The following is a 19529-nucleotide window of genomic DNA, read 5'->3' as shown; positions in this document are numbered from 1 at the left end:
ATCTTTTGCTAGCTCTTTCTTTCTGTCATTTTTTGTTACAATCATTAGATGTTTTTATACCTCTTCTTCACAGGCTCTCTCTCTCTCTCGCTCTCTCTCTTTGTGTCTCGTTTTAAATGTTGTAATATGGGTTAAGAAATAAACATTGATGAAACAATAATAGGTATCTATGAAAGATATATAACATAAAAACTTAAATGAAATCAACTTTGCTTCTATAAAATCATAGGANACTTTCTCTCTGTCTGTCTGTCTGTCTCTCTCTCTCTCTCTCTCTCTCTCTCTCTTTGTGTCTCGTTTTAAATGGTGTTATACTTGGCTCTTTGCTGGCTCTCTCTTTCTCTTTTTATTTATAACACTTTTTAAATATTTGTATACTTCTTCTTTCCTTTCACGCTCTCTCTCCTTTTGTGACAGTTTGAAATGTTTTTATACTTCTCCTTCTGACCCTTTTCCCTCTTTTTTATGTGATACTCTCTAAACACGATTTTTATTCTTCCTCTTGTCAGAAAGCTTCTCCACAAAGCTGGAATCATCTTATTTATGACTGCAATTCTCAGGAGAAATGGAGAGTGGATTCGATACAGGTAACCGGTGATTTCATAACTTCCAGTGGAATCGGTGACAAATGAGCGTTCTTAAAATTCGTTTCCAAAATCAAACCCAAAATTCCTGATTTATCTTTTGTTGTTATTACATACATATAACACTAAAAGTTATTGAAATGATTTATTAATTTGTTGTCATGTTATTTCAAAATAATTTATTGTTTTGTTATGGAGTAGATGATTTTATCATCAGTTCTGAGTTCATTGTTGTTCACGCAAAGTTATCAATATATTACACTATTCATCACAATACATTGCTATAAGAAAAACATGTAATCTATGAAAAGGGAACACACACATATATATATATATATATATATATATATATCCTCTCACAAGCTCACTCTCTCTCTCTCTCTCTCTCTCTCTCTCTATCCCTCTCTCTCTCTCCCCTTCTCTTTGTGACAATTTTTAAATGATTTTATATTTCGACTCTTTCTCTTTCTCTCTATTCTTCTCTCTATTATTTCGCTCTTTCTCAAACTCACTTTTTCTTTTTGTCACTTCTCTCTCTCTCTCTCTCTCTCTCTCTCTCTCTCTCTCTCTCCCCTTCTCTTTGTGACAATTTTTAAATGATTTTATATTTCGACTCTTTCTCTTTCTCTCTATTCTTCTCTCTTTTATTTCGCTCTTTCTCACACTCACTTTTTCTTTTTGTCACTTCTCTCTCTCTCGCTTTTGGCTCTCTTTCTCTTTCTTTTTCTCTCTCCCTCTCTCGTAAACATAAAACAAACAATAAAAATGACCGAAAATTAGATTTAAATGAAAATTTTTGTGATATGGGTAAGAAATAAACATTGATGAAACAATTATAGGTATCTATGAAAGATATATAACATAAAAACTTAAATGAAATCAACTTTGCTTCTATAAAATCATAGGAGGTTACAATGACACTCAATAGTGTCACCTCAAGAGCACTGGATAATATATCAATCACATTTTTAAAACTATGCAATAATACAAATAAAATAACCCTATATTATGCCACAATTTCAATAAATCTATTGCTCAAAAAGTATTTTCAAATCAAAGGAAATTATATTTTGTGTTACCTATCCCAATAAAACTTCAACCTGAAGTATTCATTTTTTATCGCTCAATTAATATACTTAGTGCAGTAGGTAAAATAATTGGCAAAATTGTATTAAAAGAAATTAATAATTTCATCAACAAAAATAACGTATTAGATTCCAATCAATCAGGCACGTAATAGTACACAAATCAGTACAGAAAACAGCCACTATTAAACTCCGAGATTGCATTAGAGAAAATGTTGATTTCAACAAGTAACTACTGTTTGTTTTATTGAACTAAGCCATGCTTTTGACCGTGTTCATCAAGACTAATTTACTGACTTGCAGAGACAGAAAGCGATTTCCAAACTCCAGTGTGACTCGACCGTCCTATAGAAGTTCTGAAGTGACTGCATGCAGTTCTCCCTTCTACACCTGGTGCTGCTGCAGTACTGCATGACCGATGTCAGGGCAGTCCGGCAGGCCGACTCGCGATTGCAGCTGTCCAGCGCTTCGTCGCAAGTGTTCTGGAAGCTTAGGGTCGTCTCCTCGTCGTGTTTAGAGCCCGATCCTATAACAACTCATGTTTAATATCCTTCCAAAGGCATCATCAATATAAATTCAAAAGCATTATACTTATACTTGTGTTAAACCTAAAACTTTATTTTTATACAGGATGTCGCTTTAAGTTTTCTTAACTACATAATTTGCTACACTTTTTTTTTTAAATATGAATTTGAGATAGTTCAATTAATAAAGAGCTTTCTTTTTAACTCCACAAGAATATAATCGTGCTTTCTTTAATCACTTGACATTGATTGACGTTGAAAAGCTTTCCAATAAGGTAAATAACATCGATAAAAGCCCATCAATATAAAACAGAAATAGGTTTGTTTCGTGAGAAATCCAATAATTTACAAGTTTGCAAAAAATTAAAATGGTGTTTAAAACGTAAAAATACTGTGAAAGAACCATGCTTTTAATAAACCATAAAATTATTTATTTGCGAACAAGAATTGCTAAGGAATTATGTATTACAAGAGGTCTTGTGCCTTTCGAGGGTGTTAGATTTGACAAGAAATATGTATTGTTGTATAAAGGGTCGTAAATATCGAGTATTATATAAATATATAAATATCGAGTCATAAAAAGAAAAGTTGATTAGTAGTAGTAGTTTTATCCATTAAAACATAAAAAAATATCGTAAAACAATAATTTCACTTCATTGATTTATTTTGTGTGAGCAATGATATATTCTCTATCCACGTAATTTTTTTTTGCCTTGTGCAACCGCACGTCAGCCATGCAGTCAATCCGGGATGGCTATGACCGGCGAGGAAAAGCCGCCGCGCCCCGGACAGCGACAGACCACGACCACGCAGCGGTATGGGCAGCCATGCCACGTCAATGGTGAATAAAATAAACAAATGATAACACATATACACAGAAGCACAGAGACAAAATGAAAACATGATAGTTCTGTTAGCATTCACACTACCCCAATGTTTTCGATATTCCTCGGGGTGATTGGGGATAAACCCTGCCATTCACGGAAAGAAAAACATTCGTACCAATAAATACATATTACATACTCTGTTCATTGTTTTTTTTTTAAAAAGATTATTAGATATCATATTGTAAAAAAAGACTTCTTCAAACTCAACATGGACTTAGCTGGGTGTCGGTTTATCAGACCAGACGAAAATAGAAAAAAAGTTGAGGCAAAAGAGGTTATATATTTTGATTTGTGAATCGCTATATATCAGTCTATTTGGGACAGGAGGGGGATAAGAAAATAACATTCAGGATTGTATGAAAACATAAATTTGAAAAGTTACAAAAAAGCAAAAGATGTTTTCAATAAAGTAAGCCATTAAACTATTTTTCAAAAACAAAAACAAACCGAATTCGATTTAAGAACATTACACAGTCATTTTAGTGCGAATTTTTATGGCATATTAAAAAGTTCAAATAAATTTAAGCTGTCTCAAAGTTGTCACCAAGGAGGAGAAAACTTTTGTAAAAAAGCTTATTTTTTTATTTTAACAAAAATTTGTATTCAGGGTTTTTTAGGATTAAAAAATGCCGATTTTGTTGTTTTCTAAAAAAACTATTTTAACTACTTTGTTAAGTCACACGGTAACTACTTTAAAATTGTATTGGGCAGCTAGTGGTATGAAAATAAAAATATATGAATACAAAAACCAAAAGACACTTTCAACAAAGTAGGCCAAAAGATATTTTTAAAAACAAGAACAAATCGAATTCCATTTAAGCACTTTTTATTGCCCTTAAGAACGAGTTTTTGTAGCGCATAATAAATAGGCATTTTTGACTTTGGTTTAGCCAGTGGCAATTTTTTCTCGGAGGTGTTCCGCTTAAAAATTTATAACTCTTCTTGATTTAGTACAAATTTTAGGTTATTAGAGCAGTAGAAAATTTTGATTATGCAAATCCAGTTGTCTGTATACAAACCCTGCTAGAACATTTATTTTAGTAAGAAATTATGGATATTATTTTTGTTTAACAATTTTGTAAACCAATTAGTATGTATTCCATGATTTGAGGGATAATAAATCCGTTTTCAGAACGAGAAAAATTGGAACCGCATAGAAAGGAGAAGTCTAGTCAATTTGCGTCGTTTCAAAATTGTCAGTGAAATTAGTTAAAAGTAGCAATAAAAATTAGTTTTTAATGTACAAGAATGAGTGTTGCAATTAACCTTATAGCTTTTTAAAGAGAACTGTCTGAACCCATTGACATTTTACTCCAGCGACAACTAAACGAGCTCCAGTAAATCATTGGGCTGATATTAGAAATTTTATTATGCCGACGAATATTTCAATAATTTCCCTCTTATGAAAGTTTCTTTTTAAATTAAGATATCAAAGGTTCATGAACAGAAAACTTCTTGACTAAATCTCTCTCAAAACCCACATTTGTATGCACGTATTAACTTTTAATTACGATTATGGCAACAGTGCTATATTATGTTATACATTGTGGTATTTTTTGTGAATTACATTATAAAAAATATTGTAATTACATACTTAAAAAGATGTACCGAGAGGTATATATACATATGTAGCTTTTCCGTCAAAGTAACCCCTTTCAATTTCAAATGAACCATTTTGAATACACATTAACCCTTTCTTTAAAGCATAAAAAACTTAAGAGTTGGTATGAAAAATAAATGTAAATAAAATTTATATTTACATGCTTATATTTCATATTATGCCTTCTTTTTTTAAACGAGGGTTTGCAACAGCAGAGGTTATTTCAACCCTCGGAGTGCCGGTGTTTTTGAAAAAAAGCCCATTTGTAAGTACGTCGGGTTCGAATGCAGGGCCACTGGATTCGAACCCGGGACCTTTACCTTACAGTGATGAGCGCCGTGTCAACGCCTAAACCGTTGCGGCCACCGACGCCCCCTCGATCTTTATTGAGAGATCATTTTCGGGGCTCAAATGTTTGTTTTCCGTGTAGATTTGTCATTGTTGTGCGTCGTGTTGAGAGTACACGATAAAGAAAATGTTTTTCTAAAACCTACGTCACATCAGACCGCATCTCACTATCTCCAAATAATCATTAAAAATGATATAAAATTAAATAGTAAAACCATCGATTCTTAATCTTTTTTGTTAAATTAACCTTTTTAAATTTCAAATTAATCTTTTTAACTTTAAACGTACCCATTTTAAATTCAATTTAACCATTCTTAAGTCCAAATTAGGCCACTTTACGTTCAAATCCAGCAAGTGTGCGTGTTTAGGGTTGATGGCGGAATATTTATAAAAGTACCTCATCGACCCTGATTTAGATTAGATTGTTAACATTGTATGTGTAAATCTATGGAGAAATATCGAGTAATCCACCGACTAATCAGAGTGCAATGTACATAGGTGTGAATGTTTTTATTTGTGCGATTGTATTATAGAAATTACTATTAGGCTAGAATATAATTTGGATGCGTAGGGGGTTGAAATGAGCTAGTCGAACGCCCCCGTTGGAGCTTAGCCCCGTTTGTTGGGAAGCGACGATCTCCTGACATCAGTCTTAAGAGTGATCCTAGCGACCCAGCCCCATAACGAGGTAGGTGAACGCCCCTAAGGTATAAACCCTAGGTTCAGCACATTGGGGAGTGACAACCCTTCGAGGTGAAAATCCAATTAAATAACAGCTTAATAATAATTACACTTTATGGTATTATATGGGATGGAAACTATTTCCGAAGAGGGCTGTTTTATTGCTGGCCTGAGATTGTAAGATTATTTCAAAGTTCCATGGCAATATGTGCAATATAATCTTCAGTTTAGAAATCACAGGTTGTAATTGGAAGGCTTATTTCCCGTTGGAATTCCACACATTTAAGACTATGTGGTTCTCAAGAGAATTTTGTTTTTGTGTGTGTGTGTATGAAATCAAACTAGAACGTACTGGGGAATAAATATCAGAAATGATGGTTTAAAAGTGAAATGAAAAACCTACTAATGATCTTTATTATCGCGTATAAAAAACGGTGATTCAAGTAAGATCTCTCTTGAGATGAAAACGTTCAGCAATAAAAATGTAACGAATAATAAATGTAAAATTGAAACGGTTTTACGAAATGACACGCGCACAATAAAAATTTGGGTGTTTAAAAACTATGTAACAATGAGTACAAAGGTTAAAAGTTAGGCCAGTTTGGATTACCCTTCGGAAACAATTTTCGTTGGAAAAGTGTTTGCGAGAGGAAGAAGGTTGGCAAAGGAGGTCGGGGGGTCGGCGGTTGAGGCGTGTAGAGTACGGGGGATTCGGTACAAAGTTTTGAGATAGAAAGGATAATCAAATGGTCCTCCCGCCTGTTGGGGCCGACAATTGAGTGTAGACTGGGATCCTTTGTTGGTAGAGATGTGGGGGTGGTGTGTTATCCTCAATTTAGTCTCGGGTCAAATTATTTCTTTTCCCCAGAGGACACGAGAGAAGGATGGCGGGCGGCCCGAGTTTTCGGGGGATAACACAAACCCCGGAGGCTCACCGTAATAAAATCATTTCCGCTAGGAACCGGAAAGAGATGTTTTTTCTCGACTCCGCGTTTCCAGATCAATTAATCCCCTCTGTCATTGGATTCTAGTCTCAAGGGTTGTGTTCAGCCTTATTATCGTCAGAATTGATGTTGATGATGATGGAATACTAGGAACCGGAGAGGTCCTTTTCTATATATATGGAGGTTATAATAGATTGGAGGTAAAGTGATGCGACGCAGGGTAAACGTTATGTTTTGGGCTAGTACTATATACGTCTTTTTTTCGCAACAGCAGAGGTCATAATATCAACCCTCGGCGTGATGATGTTTTTGAAAAAAAATAGCCTATTTGTAAGTATGTCGGGTACGAACGCAGGGCCGCTGGATTCGAACCCGGGACCTTTACCTTACATTGATGAGCGCCGTGTCAACGCCTAAACCATTACGGCCACTGACGCCCCGCTTATTGATTTTATTTTGTATGTTTTAGGTAGGAAGGGATAGGAGGTTTTAATTAATTAGACTGAGGGTTATGTTTTGGGATCCAATGAGTGTGTCTGGAGGGTTGGGTGAGCTAGCTACGGGGTCGGAGTTAGGATAGTAGTCCGGGATGAGAAGGGATATCAGTAGTATATACTGAGGACAGTAGCGGGCCGAGGACGCTACCGTGAGGCGCTCGTCGCATGAAGGAGGGTGTGAGTGACCCATACCCTAAATTACTTGTCGACCCAGTTGGATTTATGCATGAGATAGTGTGTAATGGATCGAATGCCTTTGAGTTTTCAGAGCAAATTTAGGTACCAGATCGAAATCTTGATCGATATCGTACAGACCCCCGAACAGCATCCTATCTTCTCAAGGGAGGATGCGATGATGCCAACAAAACGAAAGCACTCTTGCCAATGTTCATGATACCTATACTTCCTCGGGGCGAGGTTTCAAGGAACTATTATATGAGGTATGAGATGGCGTTTGACGTCTAAACATCCAACAGAGAATTTTTCGATCTGTAGGACATAATCGGCATCTAGACAGTGGACGAGCAGCAAAATAATATCTTTTCTTCTCGTCCGATTGGACCAAGAACCACCATGAAGTATTCTCTTTTTCGAGTGAAGTAAGCTCAATAATGCAGTACAGCAACAACACACCAAGGTGTAATTTTAAACAGTATTAATTGCGAGGGTTTAAGTAATTGCTTTAACTTAAGAATTAGAAGTGTGCGATGAAAATATTGAATTTTCCGCCAACTCATTGGGAAATTACAAGTTACATTATTCATGCAATTAGAGGAAATAATTAGCAATAAAAACGGCCTTGACAAACTGTTGACATTAATTTGGTCAGAAAGGTTCCGTTGACACAATGCTCAATGTTTTCTTAATTTCTTGGGGTCTGATATGACCTCTGTTCTAGCAAACCTCCGCAGAAAAGACCTATATTATCAAATTATAACTGTTCCTTCACGAATTTAAATGATGCTCTGATTATAATTTAATTTTAAAAAGTTAATATTTGTGTATTTTGTTTTTAAAATTAAATAGCACAGCTACTTGCCACACACCTTGCAATTGAATTCACTCCCAATCCTGACGTGACTCACAATGTACTGGAACAATTTGATATCCTTCTCTCTTTGTCCCAATCGTCTAAATCCTTTACGCATGTGTTAAAAAAAAATCATCCTCAACCTTTCCAGATACAAGAGTCCGGGCCATAAACATTCTGCTTACCAAGCAAGGCAACAGTACTAATTAATATTATTTATAAACCATTCACTTCCCTACCATATGGATATTCTCTTCCGCACGATCAAGTTTAACAAACCAATCGACAATGTTTCCTCGTACCGTCCCACCTGCAATCCTAACACAACAGATATTTCTGACCACCAATTTTATTTCCGTAATTACCACTCCACAATCCACCAAATTCAACCTGCTGTAGACTTCATTCCAGTACTTCAGTAAAATCCTTAGTAAGTTCTGCCCTGGATTCTTTCCAGGTCTCCCAGGCGTTCGGAAGGTTCTACTATATACTATCTCATCCTGATATCTTTTCGTCCGTGCTTCTCCACTTCAACCTCTTCGATCTATTACATCTACTTAGGCCATGACATATCTTTCCTCAAGGGATCTTTCTGGGTCCGTTACGTTTCAGCATACAATACACCAGACTTCTGTCATTGCTCTAACACACCCGCCTTTATCTTTGCAATCCTCTTTGGAAACCTTGATCCTACCCTAACAGTTTCATCCCGCCGAAACCACTTTCTTACATTACAACCATGGTTATGTAAATGAAGACTAAAGCGAATGAAGGATAAAGAGCTTATATAAGAAGGCTGACATGGAATCCACGTACTCGAATTAAAATGGCGGAATAGAACAACAGGTACAAGAAACCAAAAAACTGCTAGAAATTCAAGACTTACTTTAAAAAAAAAAAAAAATACACAACTCTTCTTGTTACTAATCCTTAATTTGGTTAACGTAATTACCGCAATCCACTATATTCATCTTGTTGTAGCAATATTCTTTGAGCAAGGTGGCCGCAACGGTTGAGGTCCCGAGTTCGAATCCAGCGGCCCTGCATTCAAACCCGACGTACTTATAAATGGGTCTTTTTTTTTCTCAAACACCTGCACCCGGAGTTTCACATATTTGTAGGCGTATTTAAAGCTTACTATCTGATCGTTTATTTACGTTATCTACAGAACAGCAACCTCACCGAGCTATTCTATCCAACCCGGTGGATCGTAAGGGAGCATCCTAGATCCGTTACTTTTCAGCGGACTTCCTGCATTGAAGCTCTAACTCACGATACAGCAAACCTCGGTCCTGTTTGATCCTACTATTTTTCGGTATTAGCCAGAGCGCAATCAATTTTATTTTTGCATTATGTGTTTTGGGGAAGGGGCGATTGTAAAAAAGGCCGGGGGAATGATGGAAATCGAACCCATGACTATGGGGCCCACGAGCCGAGAGTATCACGCTGACCACTCGGCTACCGCGGTTTCCCCATTGATAATTTTAATTTCAAAACTTAAAACATGGTCGTTAAGTTAATGAGTGTTTTAATTATACTTTTCCCTTTTCCTCTTAATTTGTTCAATTAATTTACTCAGCCGGTAAACAAAAATGGATGGAAAATGTGATTTACGGGCATTCATTTTCAAAAGGCTGTAATGAAGTTGGAAGTAATAGGACACTTTTAACATAAATAAACACAAGCTTTAAATTCGACTCTCAAACAAGGGAAAGAATGGAACTGAGTCTTTAAAAACAAGAATGTAATCATAAGCTAAAAAGAAATAAAAAACCGTTTTTCTTTATAATGTGAGATTCCACTTGGGGCCGTCAGATGAACTGGTCGCTTCCGACCATTTTTGGTCTATCCTCGCTAGCTTGATCTATCAGACAAGTTACGGCATTTAGCCAATGTCATCTTAAATGTGTCTGTCAATATTGCAGGATCGAAAACGACCAAACCATATTCTATGCAACATCATAATAATAATAAACATATATAAAAAATAGTAAAACAATAATAATAATATCGGCCCGAAAAACGCGTCTGAGAAAGCTCGATAGGCTTTCGACCTACCAGGGTCTCACCAGCCTCTTGGCCAGTCTGTGCTGTGAGCTGGGGTCCTGCCTCCTGAACTACGGAAAGAGCAGCTCCCCCTCAGTTATGCGGCCGGGTATCTGGCCAAGCCGTGGCATCCCCTAGCAAGGACGATTCTTGAGTGCCCGTACAGAGCCATCTATGACATGCTTCGCTCGCGGACGCGACCCCTCGGGATTCGCTTCGGTGAGGCCTCAGGGAGGGCTGGACTGGGGACTGAGCTTCGGCTGGGCAACCGACCGACACCTCCCTGGACTCTTCCGGCCGTACTCGTCCGCGACGACCTGGCGAGCTTGCCCAAGTCGTGTACACCGCCACACCTCTACAAGACTAAGTTCCTTGAACTTAGGAACAAGTACGCCGGTTTTGGTCTAGTCTTTACAGACGGGTCCAAGACTGGCGATGGTGAGACCTGTGCCGTGTATAGCAAAAGAGTGGCCACCTTCTGGTCGCTGCCCCCACATAGCAGCGTATACACGACAGAGCTGTATGCGATTTGGCACGCTCTCGAGGCGGTGCGGACCTAGGAAGGATCTGCCTTCCTCGTATGTACCGACTCTGAGCGCTGTTTGAGCCCTGCGAGACGGGTTCTCAGTGGACCCTCTCGTCGTGCTTTTGATGGAAACATTCGCCGAGTTGAAGCTCCTCGGAAAAACGGTGGTTGTGGTCTGGATCCCCGGACAAGTCGGGCTGGAGGGTAATGAACGTGCGGACGAAGCGGCAAAGGCGCTCTGACGCCAAGCTAGCAGTAAAGAACATGATGAAAGAAAGATGGCATCATCAGTGAGCCGGGTCGTCCGAGAGGCTTTTGCGCGTCAAGAGCACGATTCGAAGATGGCCCCCCGAGAACCTGAGCCGGAAACAAGGAATCGCCAAAGCCCGCGCAGGTGCCCCTTATGCAGAGAAAGGTTGCTCAATGTGTCCCACATACTGGAAACATGTCATGCCTTGGAGCGTGTAGGTATGCCATCCAATCTGAAAATGGTACTCGAGCACTGCAGCGAGTTTCTGGGTCCCCTGTTCCGCTTTTTAGGGGAATTGGTTTTTTTTTATTGTATATAATATGTCTTATGTGTTGTGTGTCTATATGTTTTGTCTGAATGCATGTATTTATTAGCGTGAATGGCGAGGGCTGAGGGTGAAATATAACGTCATCATCGCCCCTCGAACGTTGAAAGCGTAAGAGTGTGTGTTCGGGGTTGATGGCGGAATTTTTATAAAAGTACTCCATCGACCCCAATCTAGATTAGTTTGAGTATAGGTCGGTGGAGGAATATCAAGTACTCCACCGACCAAGCGGGTGTAGTGTTTGAAAGGGTAAATAGAATATAGACTTAGTTGGTTTAAATCAAATTCCCACTTTTGAAGTTAATTCAAACCATCTAAATAGTTTCATTTTTGCTGTAGACGAAATTCAAGCTCTTTTTGGTACACTGAACCCCTACTTGACCAAATGTGAAAAAGCAGTTGCATTTTTAGGGATAAAATCAAAATTAATAGGTAAGGTAAATTAATAGGGAACAGACAAAAAACCACACATTTCACACATGGTACGACATGAAAAATCATTTACTGACTTGTTTCAAACAGACATGTAACTTGGAGACGATAATGAATTATATTTTATTTATAAACTTAACCTTTATTTATAAACAAAAAATTCGTACAAGTTATTCGAAGAGACACAAGACAGATTCTTTGAATTTAAGGGCACACTCGCACTAGAAAATTACAATGCCCGACTGCAAAAAGCGTTTAGCGAAGTAGTCGAAAAATGGGTGGTCCATAACTTCATAGGGAAATTGAGCGAACCATTTAGAAGTAATTTACCAAATAGAAATCCGAAAACTACCTGAAGTCGGAAGTCTCCTTCACAATGGCTATCAGTACTTGAAACAAAGTAATCTCACAACACTAAACGCAACACGACCTCAAGTTAATAAAGTACTCGGTAATCAACGATTTTTAAATTACGGGCCGACATCTCATTTTAAAAGTTTTACAAAAAAACTGGCAAATTTCCAACAAACTCAACACCAACAAAATATTTTTGCACCTAAACAACAGATTCGCAATGAGTAAAACACACCCAACACCTATGAGCGTTTCGACACGGGTTATTCAACAAAATCCGTTATTCAATCGAAACAATCAAACAATTTAATAAACTTTTTGGAGAAAATAGGTATACATTTGAAGAGTTAAATAACGTTGCAACTAACGGAAATTATTCAATTTCTACAGAAAATTTAGAAGACAATGAGTCTCAAAATTGCTTTCAATACGATCCCACAGAAATTTTTCCAGGGGATATAGAAAAAAAGGAACTAAGTCAGAACCATTTTGAGAGGGTGGAGAAAAACACACGAATATCACCTAAAAAATACAACCGAAAGCGTGCTATCGTACATATTACTTCCAAACAACAATTTAAAAGTCCTCATCGATACGGGTAGTACAAAATTATTCATCAAACCAAATATTGCTAAAACCTATTTCAACTCAAAATTTAAATTCATACCATTTAGAATTCAAACGGATCATGGATCATCTTTAGAGAAATACAGCACTATCATAAATTGCTCCGAATTATTCAACTTTGATTCTCTCTTCCTAGAATTCAATGTGTTTTATTTTCATTACTATTTCGATATCTTAATCGGGCTGGACAATTTACAAAAGCTGCACGCCGGCATAGATTTCAGAACAAACACGCTTAGCGCTCGTCTTCAGGAAATTAAAATTCTCTATTATCAAATACCTAAATCGAACGACAACATAATAAACCGGAACTCAGAAGAAATGATCCAAATTTCTATACAAAACATACAGTCTGACGTCTCCATAGTCCCACGCACAAAATTCAGAAACTTAGAAATATCAGAATCTCTTATTAATGCGAGGAATTCAAAAGCAATGGTAAAAATTGGAAACACCGGAAAAGAAGAAAATAAACAAAATAATTAAAAACCCAATTTTTGTAGAAAATTTAGAAACTTCTCACACTCCATCATTTGTGAGTCAAATGACAGAATCCACGGTTAATCTAGTTAGAACCGACCATAGGAATTCCAAAGACAAGACAGCAACAAAAAGCATTATTAAAGAGTTCAACGAAATATTTCACACAAACGGTAAAGCACTCTCGTTTACAAACAAAATTAAACATTACATCAGAACTAGAGACGAAATACCGATTTACCCTAAGTGAAATAGATACTCCGAAATTCAAAAAAAGTAAGTAGAAAAAGAAATTAACGAAATGCTCACTCAAAAAATCATCCAACATTCGTACTCTCCATGAAATTCTCCGGTGTGGATATTATCCAAAAAACTAGATGTATCAAGACAAAAGAAATGGAGACTAGTTATCGATTGCAGAAAACTATATGAGAAGACATTGGCGACGATTATCCTATACCGTATATCACGAACTTATTAAACATATTGGGACGCAGTCAATAGTTTTTATTTTAGAATTCATTGTACGATCGAGGATAATCTTAGAACAACGTATTTCCTTCAACTGCCTCTGTTTTCTGAAATTTGTTTTGAATTATTTGACTTTCCCTCCATTCCAACAAAATATAAAAATGAATTTGTTACAATAATATACATGATACAAATTATGCGATAAAATCGGAAAATAATAAAATTTTGCGACCCGACGAAAATCTGGGCAGTGGGGATCGCAGAGGGTAGAGTAGGTTAGCGTGGCATAGGGGGTAATGCAACCTTATGGAAAATCGGAGTTTGGATTTGCATCGGGTAGCGTCGCATGGCGTAACATCGGTAAGTGTATTCCCGGCTTTAAGCCGGGATCACACTTACCCGATGCTACGCCATGCGACGCTACCCGACGCCTTGCCACGTTTTGGTGGGGTGTGCACATCTATCCGGCGCAAGCACACGTCGCGTACAGTCCACAGCGTTTATCACAATAATCACTATCACAATCGCAACGCANCACACACACACACACACACATATATATATATATATATATATATATACATATACATCACCACCTTATACAAAAATACAAGTTTGGTCACATTCACTCCCCCGGACTACTTCATACTCCTCGGGGCATGGTCGAACCTACTCTATTGTCGCTAATAATTTAATTTTACTATCCAGACATAGACTCACCCTACAGTACTCGATAATCCTCGGGGCGGCGTTAAACAACCCTTTACTTCCACGCTAATAAATTACATTCATTCCAATAAATTAACAAACCCAACACAGTTACTGCATAGAAAAAGGAATAAAACAACCAAATATCCTCATTCCAAAGGAGTGATTTTTGAACATATGACTAATTATTATTGAATTTCTTGGGAAACATGGTGGTTTATGTCACATGGTTAAAGAGGGCAATGTATTATAGATTATTCTAAATAATGAAAGGATTTTTTTTTAAATGCAGGTATAAAAAATGTATAAATTAATAGTTTGCTAAGCAATTAAATAATTAAGATGCATCATTGCTGAATGAGACTAAAAGAATAAATATATCCTGGATTGGAGGATATTATGGAGTTATCAAATCTACCAATTTTTAAAGTTTAACTAAGTATAAGCTTAATCGAAATGTCTTTGAATAGTTTTTATTTTATACGTTATATGTCTCAACAGATCTGTGTATTATTTAAATGCATCCATAATGAACCATTGTGTTAAAGAATTTATGGAACAAAAATACCTCAAAAGTTTACATAGGGTTGTAAATATCGTATCGAAAACCTCCATAAACAAAAAAAAAACGATGTGGTTTTTTTTATTATATTGCAATTTGTTATTTAGTAAAAAAACCGCGTGAAAAACACGGGCGTAGACTGGTCGGTAACCAAATGCGAATGTGCAGGCAGAGTGTTATAGGCTTTGAAAGGATTCAATCGGCCTAGATGGTGTAGAATGAGAAAGGCGGGTAATAACAAGCAGGCGGCCGGGTTCAAACAGAATAGAAGAAAATAAGGTTTGGACTCGAAATTGTAAATAAGTTTCTGTGGAGTGCCTACTTCAGAGGCACTCAATTATAAGGGTAACTAGGTGCCAGGCTCAACCTTTCCACGTAACGCCCTTATGCAAAAGATAACATAAAAAATCCCTTTCCACGGAGAAAACTGTTAGGTGAGTTTATTTCCTTCCGTCTCATTTGAAAGTATTGTCACGTTTAAAACTCAGTGGGTCAATGGTTTTGGTTTATATGAGGAGTTGCTAGTTTTTAGAAAATAACCCCCCCCCCAAAAAAAAAGCGGCGTATTTCTGAGGGCTTTTCCAGTACAACAAATACCTTGAACACTTTTCCACACACTACAACCCCATCTTGTCCGCTACTAAAACCATATTAAAGTATCAGACGATTCCCCCATCCGTTTACCTAATGGACCCTGGGTCTGGAGCGGCCAAGATAAATCAATTCTATTTGCAACCCATCTAGAATCCACCTTTACTCCTAATGAAGATGTGCCCGTCACGCACAACAGGTAATGCAAAACCTTAGTATACCACTTCCTCTTCATCACCCTCTCAAACCTTTCAATCCTTCTGAAGTTAACTATCACAAATCTCCAAGTGGAATATCCCCTAAACATAATCTAATTACCTCCACCATCCTTCGAAACCTTCCACGAAAAGCCACAATTATCTTAAGCATAATATATAATGCCATTTTGTGAACCACTCATTTTCCCTCTCATGGAAATATTCCGTCGTTATTCTCATTCCTAAAGCCAGAAACACACTTACCCGATGCTACCCGACGCAAATCCAAACTCCGATTTTCCATAAGGTTGCATTACCCCCGTGCACATCTACCCGATGCTATGTCACGCTAACCTACCCGACGCTCTGCGATCTCCACTGTCCAGATTTTCGTTGGGTCGCACCCAGTACAGTCGAAGACAAAAGAACCGGACACTCATAATTTTATTCAAACTACATGTATTATTGTCGTTATATTAATTACAACATACTTATTTTAATATAAACCAAATTANGAGAGAGGGCGAGTGAGAGGGAGAGAGAGAGTGAGAGAGAGAGGGAGAGAGAGAGGGAGAGAGAGGGAGAGAGAGTGAGAGAGAGGGAGAGAGAGGGAGGGAGTGAAAGAGAAAGTGTTATCTAGAGTAAAAATATTAAACTTTACAACTATTATGTTTAATTTTCGGTTAACTGCTTTTTAGTAATAAAAAAATAGTTTGTATCATTGTATATATATTACAAGTGTGTAACGATGTACGGTCAACACAGGACGTAATGCATAGGTCGTGGTGTAAATTCAATTGTTCCAATTGACTCGGATTTGTTTTAGTAATGCAGGTCACCCGTTTGGACGCGGACGAGAGCCGTTAGTTAACTTGTAGTGACATCGGGATCGATGCAAGAGGCCGCTACAAAAACCCGGCCCTACTCCATACTTTTCTGACCCTGATAAGGTTTTCCAGGTCACTTCTCATCCTCAAAGAGGACTGGCCAAAGCAATAGCGAAGATCTAAATACAGCATCATTCACTAGTGGTCAACGACCCACCAGTTTTCGGCTCGAGGAGAGTGTTCATTCCCGTTTGACGAATTTCAAAGAAGCCTCTCTGTCAAAAGCCGGCTGAAAAGGCAACGCAGACCAAATTATCATCCTTGAATAATGAACTTCTGACAGAACAGATTTTTGAAATAATCTCATTGTTGAAAATTATGTCTGGCCGAGATTGTTTATAACTGTTGTTGTCCTTGGAATTTAATCGATGTTTTTCAGTAACGTTGCCAACGCTGAGGTTGACATGGAGGCACGGGCGAACTTTGTTGTGCACAGTTTAAATAATGTCTCGATGGAAATTGAAAGTTTTTGTTTTCCAAGGTTTCAATAAATTTTTCAGCCTTGTGTCTGTATTCTGTCTCAAAGCGGTGTTAAATTTGATTGTCAATTCTTTCGTAAGTCTGAGAAAAACAGCTCTGCACCACAGAAATGTGGAGTGGAGATCTTCATCGGATGAGGCCCAAGAGTGAAATTTAATAGCTTTTAATTTTTAATTATTTATTAAAATTAATATTGCTCACGTCCTTATCGCAATGTATTGACAGTATGCTGGCATCTTTGCTGGAGGCAGAACTAGTGACAAAGTTATGCTTTTATAGGAATTTCATCATTCAACTTTCAAAACAATTTTAACAATTTCATACAACTACTCAAGAAATTGATACTACCACATTTAATAAAATATTTAATGAGAAAACAAATACAATACTGTCTTCTCGTTTTTTTGTTATACTTTATTTCTATATACAGTGACTCACATATTTGTTCACATCAGTAAACAATTTTCTATTATCTCTAGTTTGCAAATCCCGTATTTTTTAATCCAGACAACAGCAATAGGATTGAGTTCGTTGAACTGTTGGTAAACAAACATTCACCCTAATAATTTTTATTTATGTTTATACCTTTGAATTGAGCCTGTTTATTACGAGTCTTCATGTGGACAGTTTTGTGACTCGGGTTACTTCATTGCAAATTTCGCAAAAACCGTTCAATAATTCGTCTCAAATTTGTTATCAGGTATCATCAATTTAGTTGTTTTTCTTACATATTGAAAATATTTCCTTTCCTTAATGGTTATGATCTATTCCGTTTAATTACAGTATGAAGCCATTTTCAACATTTTTGAAAGATCCAATAATAAAATCTCTACGAGAAGGATTTCCTTATCGTGAAATTTCAAAAAAATATAAATTGTTATTACTGGGGTAATAACAAAACCTGAATGATCTTCCGGAATTTACGACAGTTGTTTTAAAAAGAAGAGGAGTGGTCATAAAACAAAATTTTCCGAGGCGAAAAGGCGTTGTATCTACGCGCTCCGTTCGATCAGGACAGGTTGACAATGGTGTCCAAATTCAGCGTAGGCCGCGTGATAATGATAATATGGATGTCAGTGCTGAAACAAACGGAGAAGTTTGCTGAGGCCGGATTAAGAGCGACGGGAAGTGAAGAAACCATTGCTGACCAAAGAGTGGCTTGCTAATCGTGGTTTTAATGTCATGGAATGGCCCCCACAGTCACCTAACCTTAATCCAATTGAGCACTTGTGGGGAAAACTAAAAAATCTTTACCCGATGCTGCAGGAGACGCTTCAAACTTCGATCAACTTTGGGAAAAAACACAAGTCGAATGGGACCTAATTGATCCAGAACAGTACAGAAATCTCGTGAGAAGTATGCCCAGAAGGACTGATGCAGTTTTGAAAGCCAAAGGAGGACATACAAAATATTAAAGGACTTTCTATGACACAATCATATTATCGTTCGCACACGGTAATTTCTTTTCTATTATTTTAATAATCATGATAAAGGAACAATTTAATTTTTTGGGTGTTGTTTTTGCTAAGATAAATAAAATTATTAAAAAAACTACGTTTATTTGATGTCCTACAATTGTTTTGTAAAGTAAATAGTGATATAACCCAATTTGCATTCAGCTGTGAACGAATCTGTGAGTCACTGTATTTCTTAGTTACTGTTCATCAATATCGTATGTTTTAAAAGCTGTCAGTTTGTGGGGTTGTAATTTTTACTATGTATGTTTTTGGAATCAGCACTTGTACAACTTTTGGATTTTGCTATGGAGTGGTATTTTCCGCATCACGCTCAGGCAACGCCGCGCTTTTTCCCTTTTATCGTTTTCTATTGACTGAGATCATTATTTTTATTTTTATAGCATAAGTGTAACACAATTTTCAGCAGAAACACAATACAAAAATAAACAAAGGAAGTAAACAATGCATTATTTACTCTTTATTCTGTCTACGAGACCCCCTAATTACCCTAATTAACTAATGTAGAAATATGATTTAATTTCATACTATCGGGGGGGGGGGGTGTATGTGGCCGCAACGGTTTAGTCGTTGCCATGGCGTTCATCACTGTAAGGTAAAAAGTCCCCCAAAAATAATTATACTAAATTAATTGAGTGGTACGTTAAAATTATCCATCAGTCTATTTTAAATTTAACTGTTTTATGTCAAGCACACTTGTTTAAAGGGATTCGTATTTGAAATTAACCTGAAACCGTTAGAGATTTGTGTTTGGCATTGCGATCTGTTAGGAACAGGGTAAATGCGATTTATCACTATGATGAGAAATTGATTTGTAATAAATGCTTTGAATAAGGTAAGCGCTTCATCAGTTAGAATGTCCACTCGAGTCGGATTGGATGAGGGGCGAGGCCGGACGGGCCGAAAAATACACTCCGGAGGTTAGTGGGAGAACCAAA

At 37.2% G+C, this 19529-nt stretch overlaps 1 protein-coding gene across 2 annotated transcripts in view; it reads right to left on the bottom strand.

Annotated features, from left to right (window-relative positions):
• The window catches only part of LOC106665399, a 621066-nt gene that overhangs the window by 20924 nt on the left and 580613 nt on the right, over nt 1–19529 (bottom strand). For both annotated transcript variants that reach the window (XM_014391809.2, XM_014391810.2), the window contains one exon: nt 1967–2195. In XM_014391809.2, the coding sequence (XP_014247295.1) occupies nt 1967–2195 (229 nt within the window). The remainder of the gene's footprint in view (nt 1–1966; nt 2196–19529) is intronic.

This window comes from Cimex lectularius, unplaced genomic scaffold (genome assembly GCF_000648675.2).
Source record: "Cimex lectularius strain Harlan isolate CLEC.00 unplaced genomic scaffold, Clec_2.1 scaffold9, whole genome shotgun sequence".
NCBI classification, from domain to species: domain Eukaryota; kingdom Metazoa; phylum Arthropoda; class Insecta; order Hemiptera; family Cimicidae; genus Cimex; species Cimex lectularius.
This window is presented reverse-complemented; position numbering and strand designations above follow the sequence as displayed.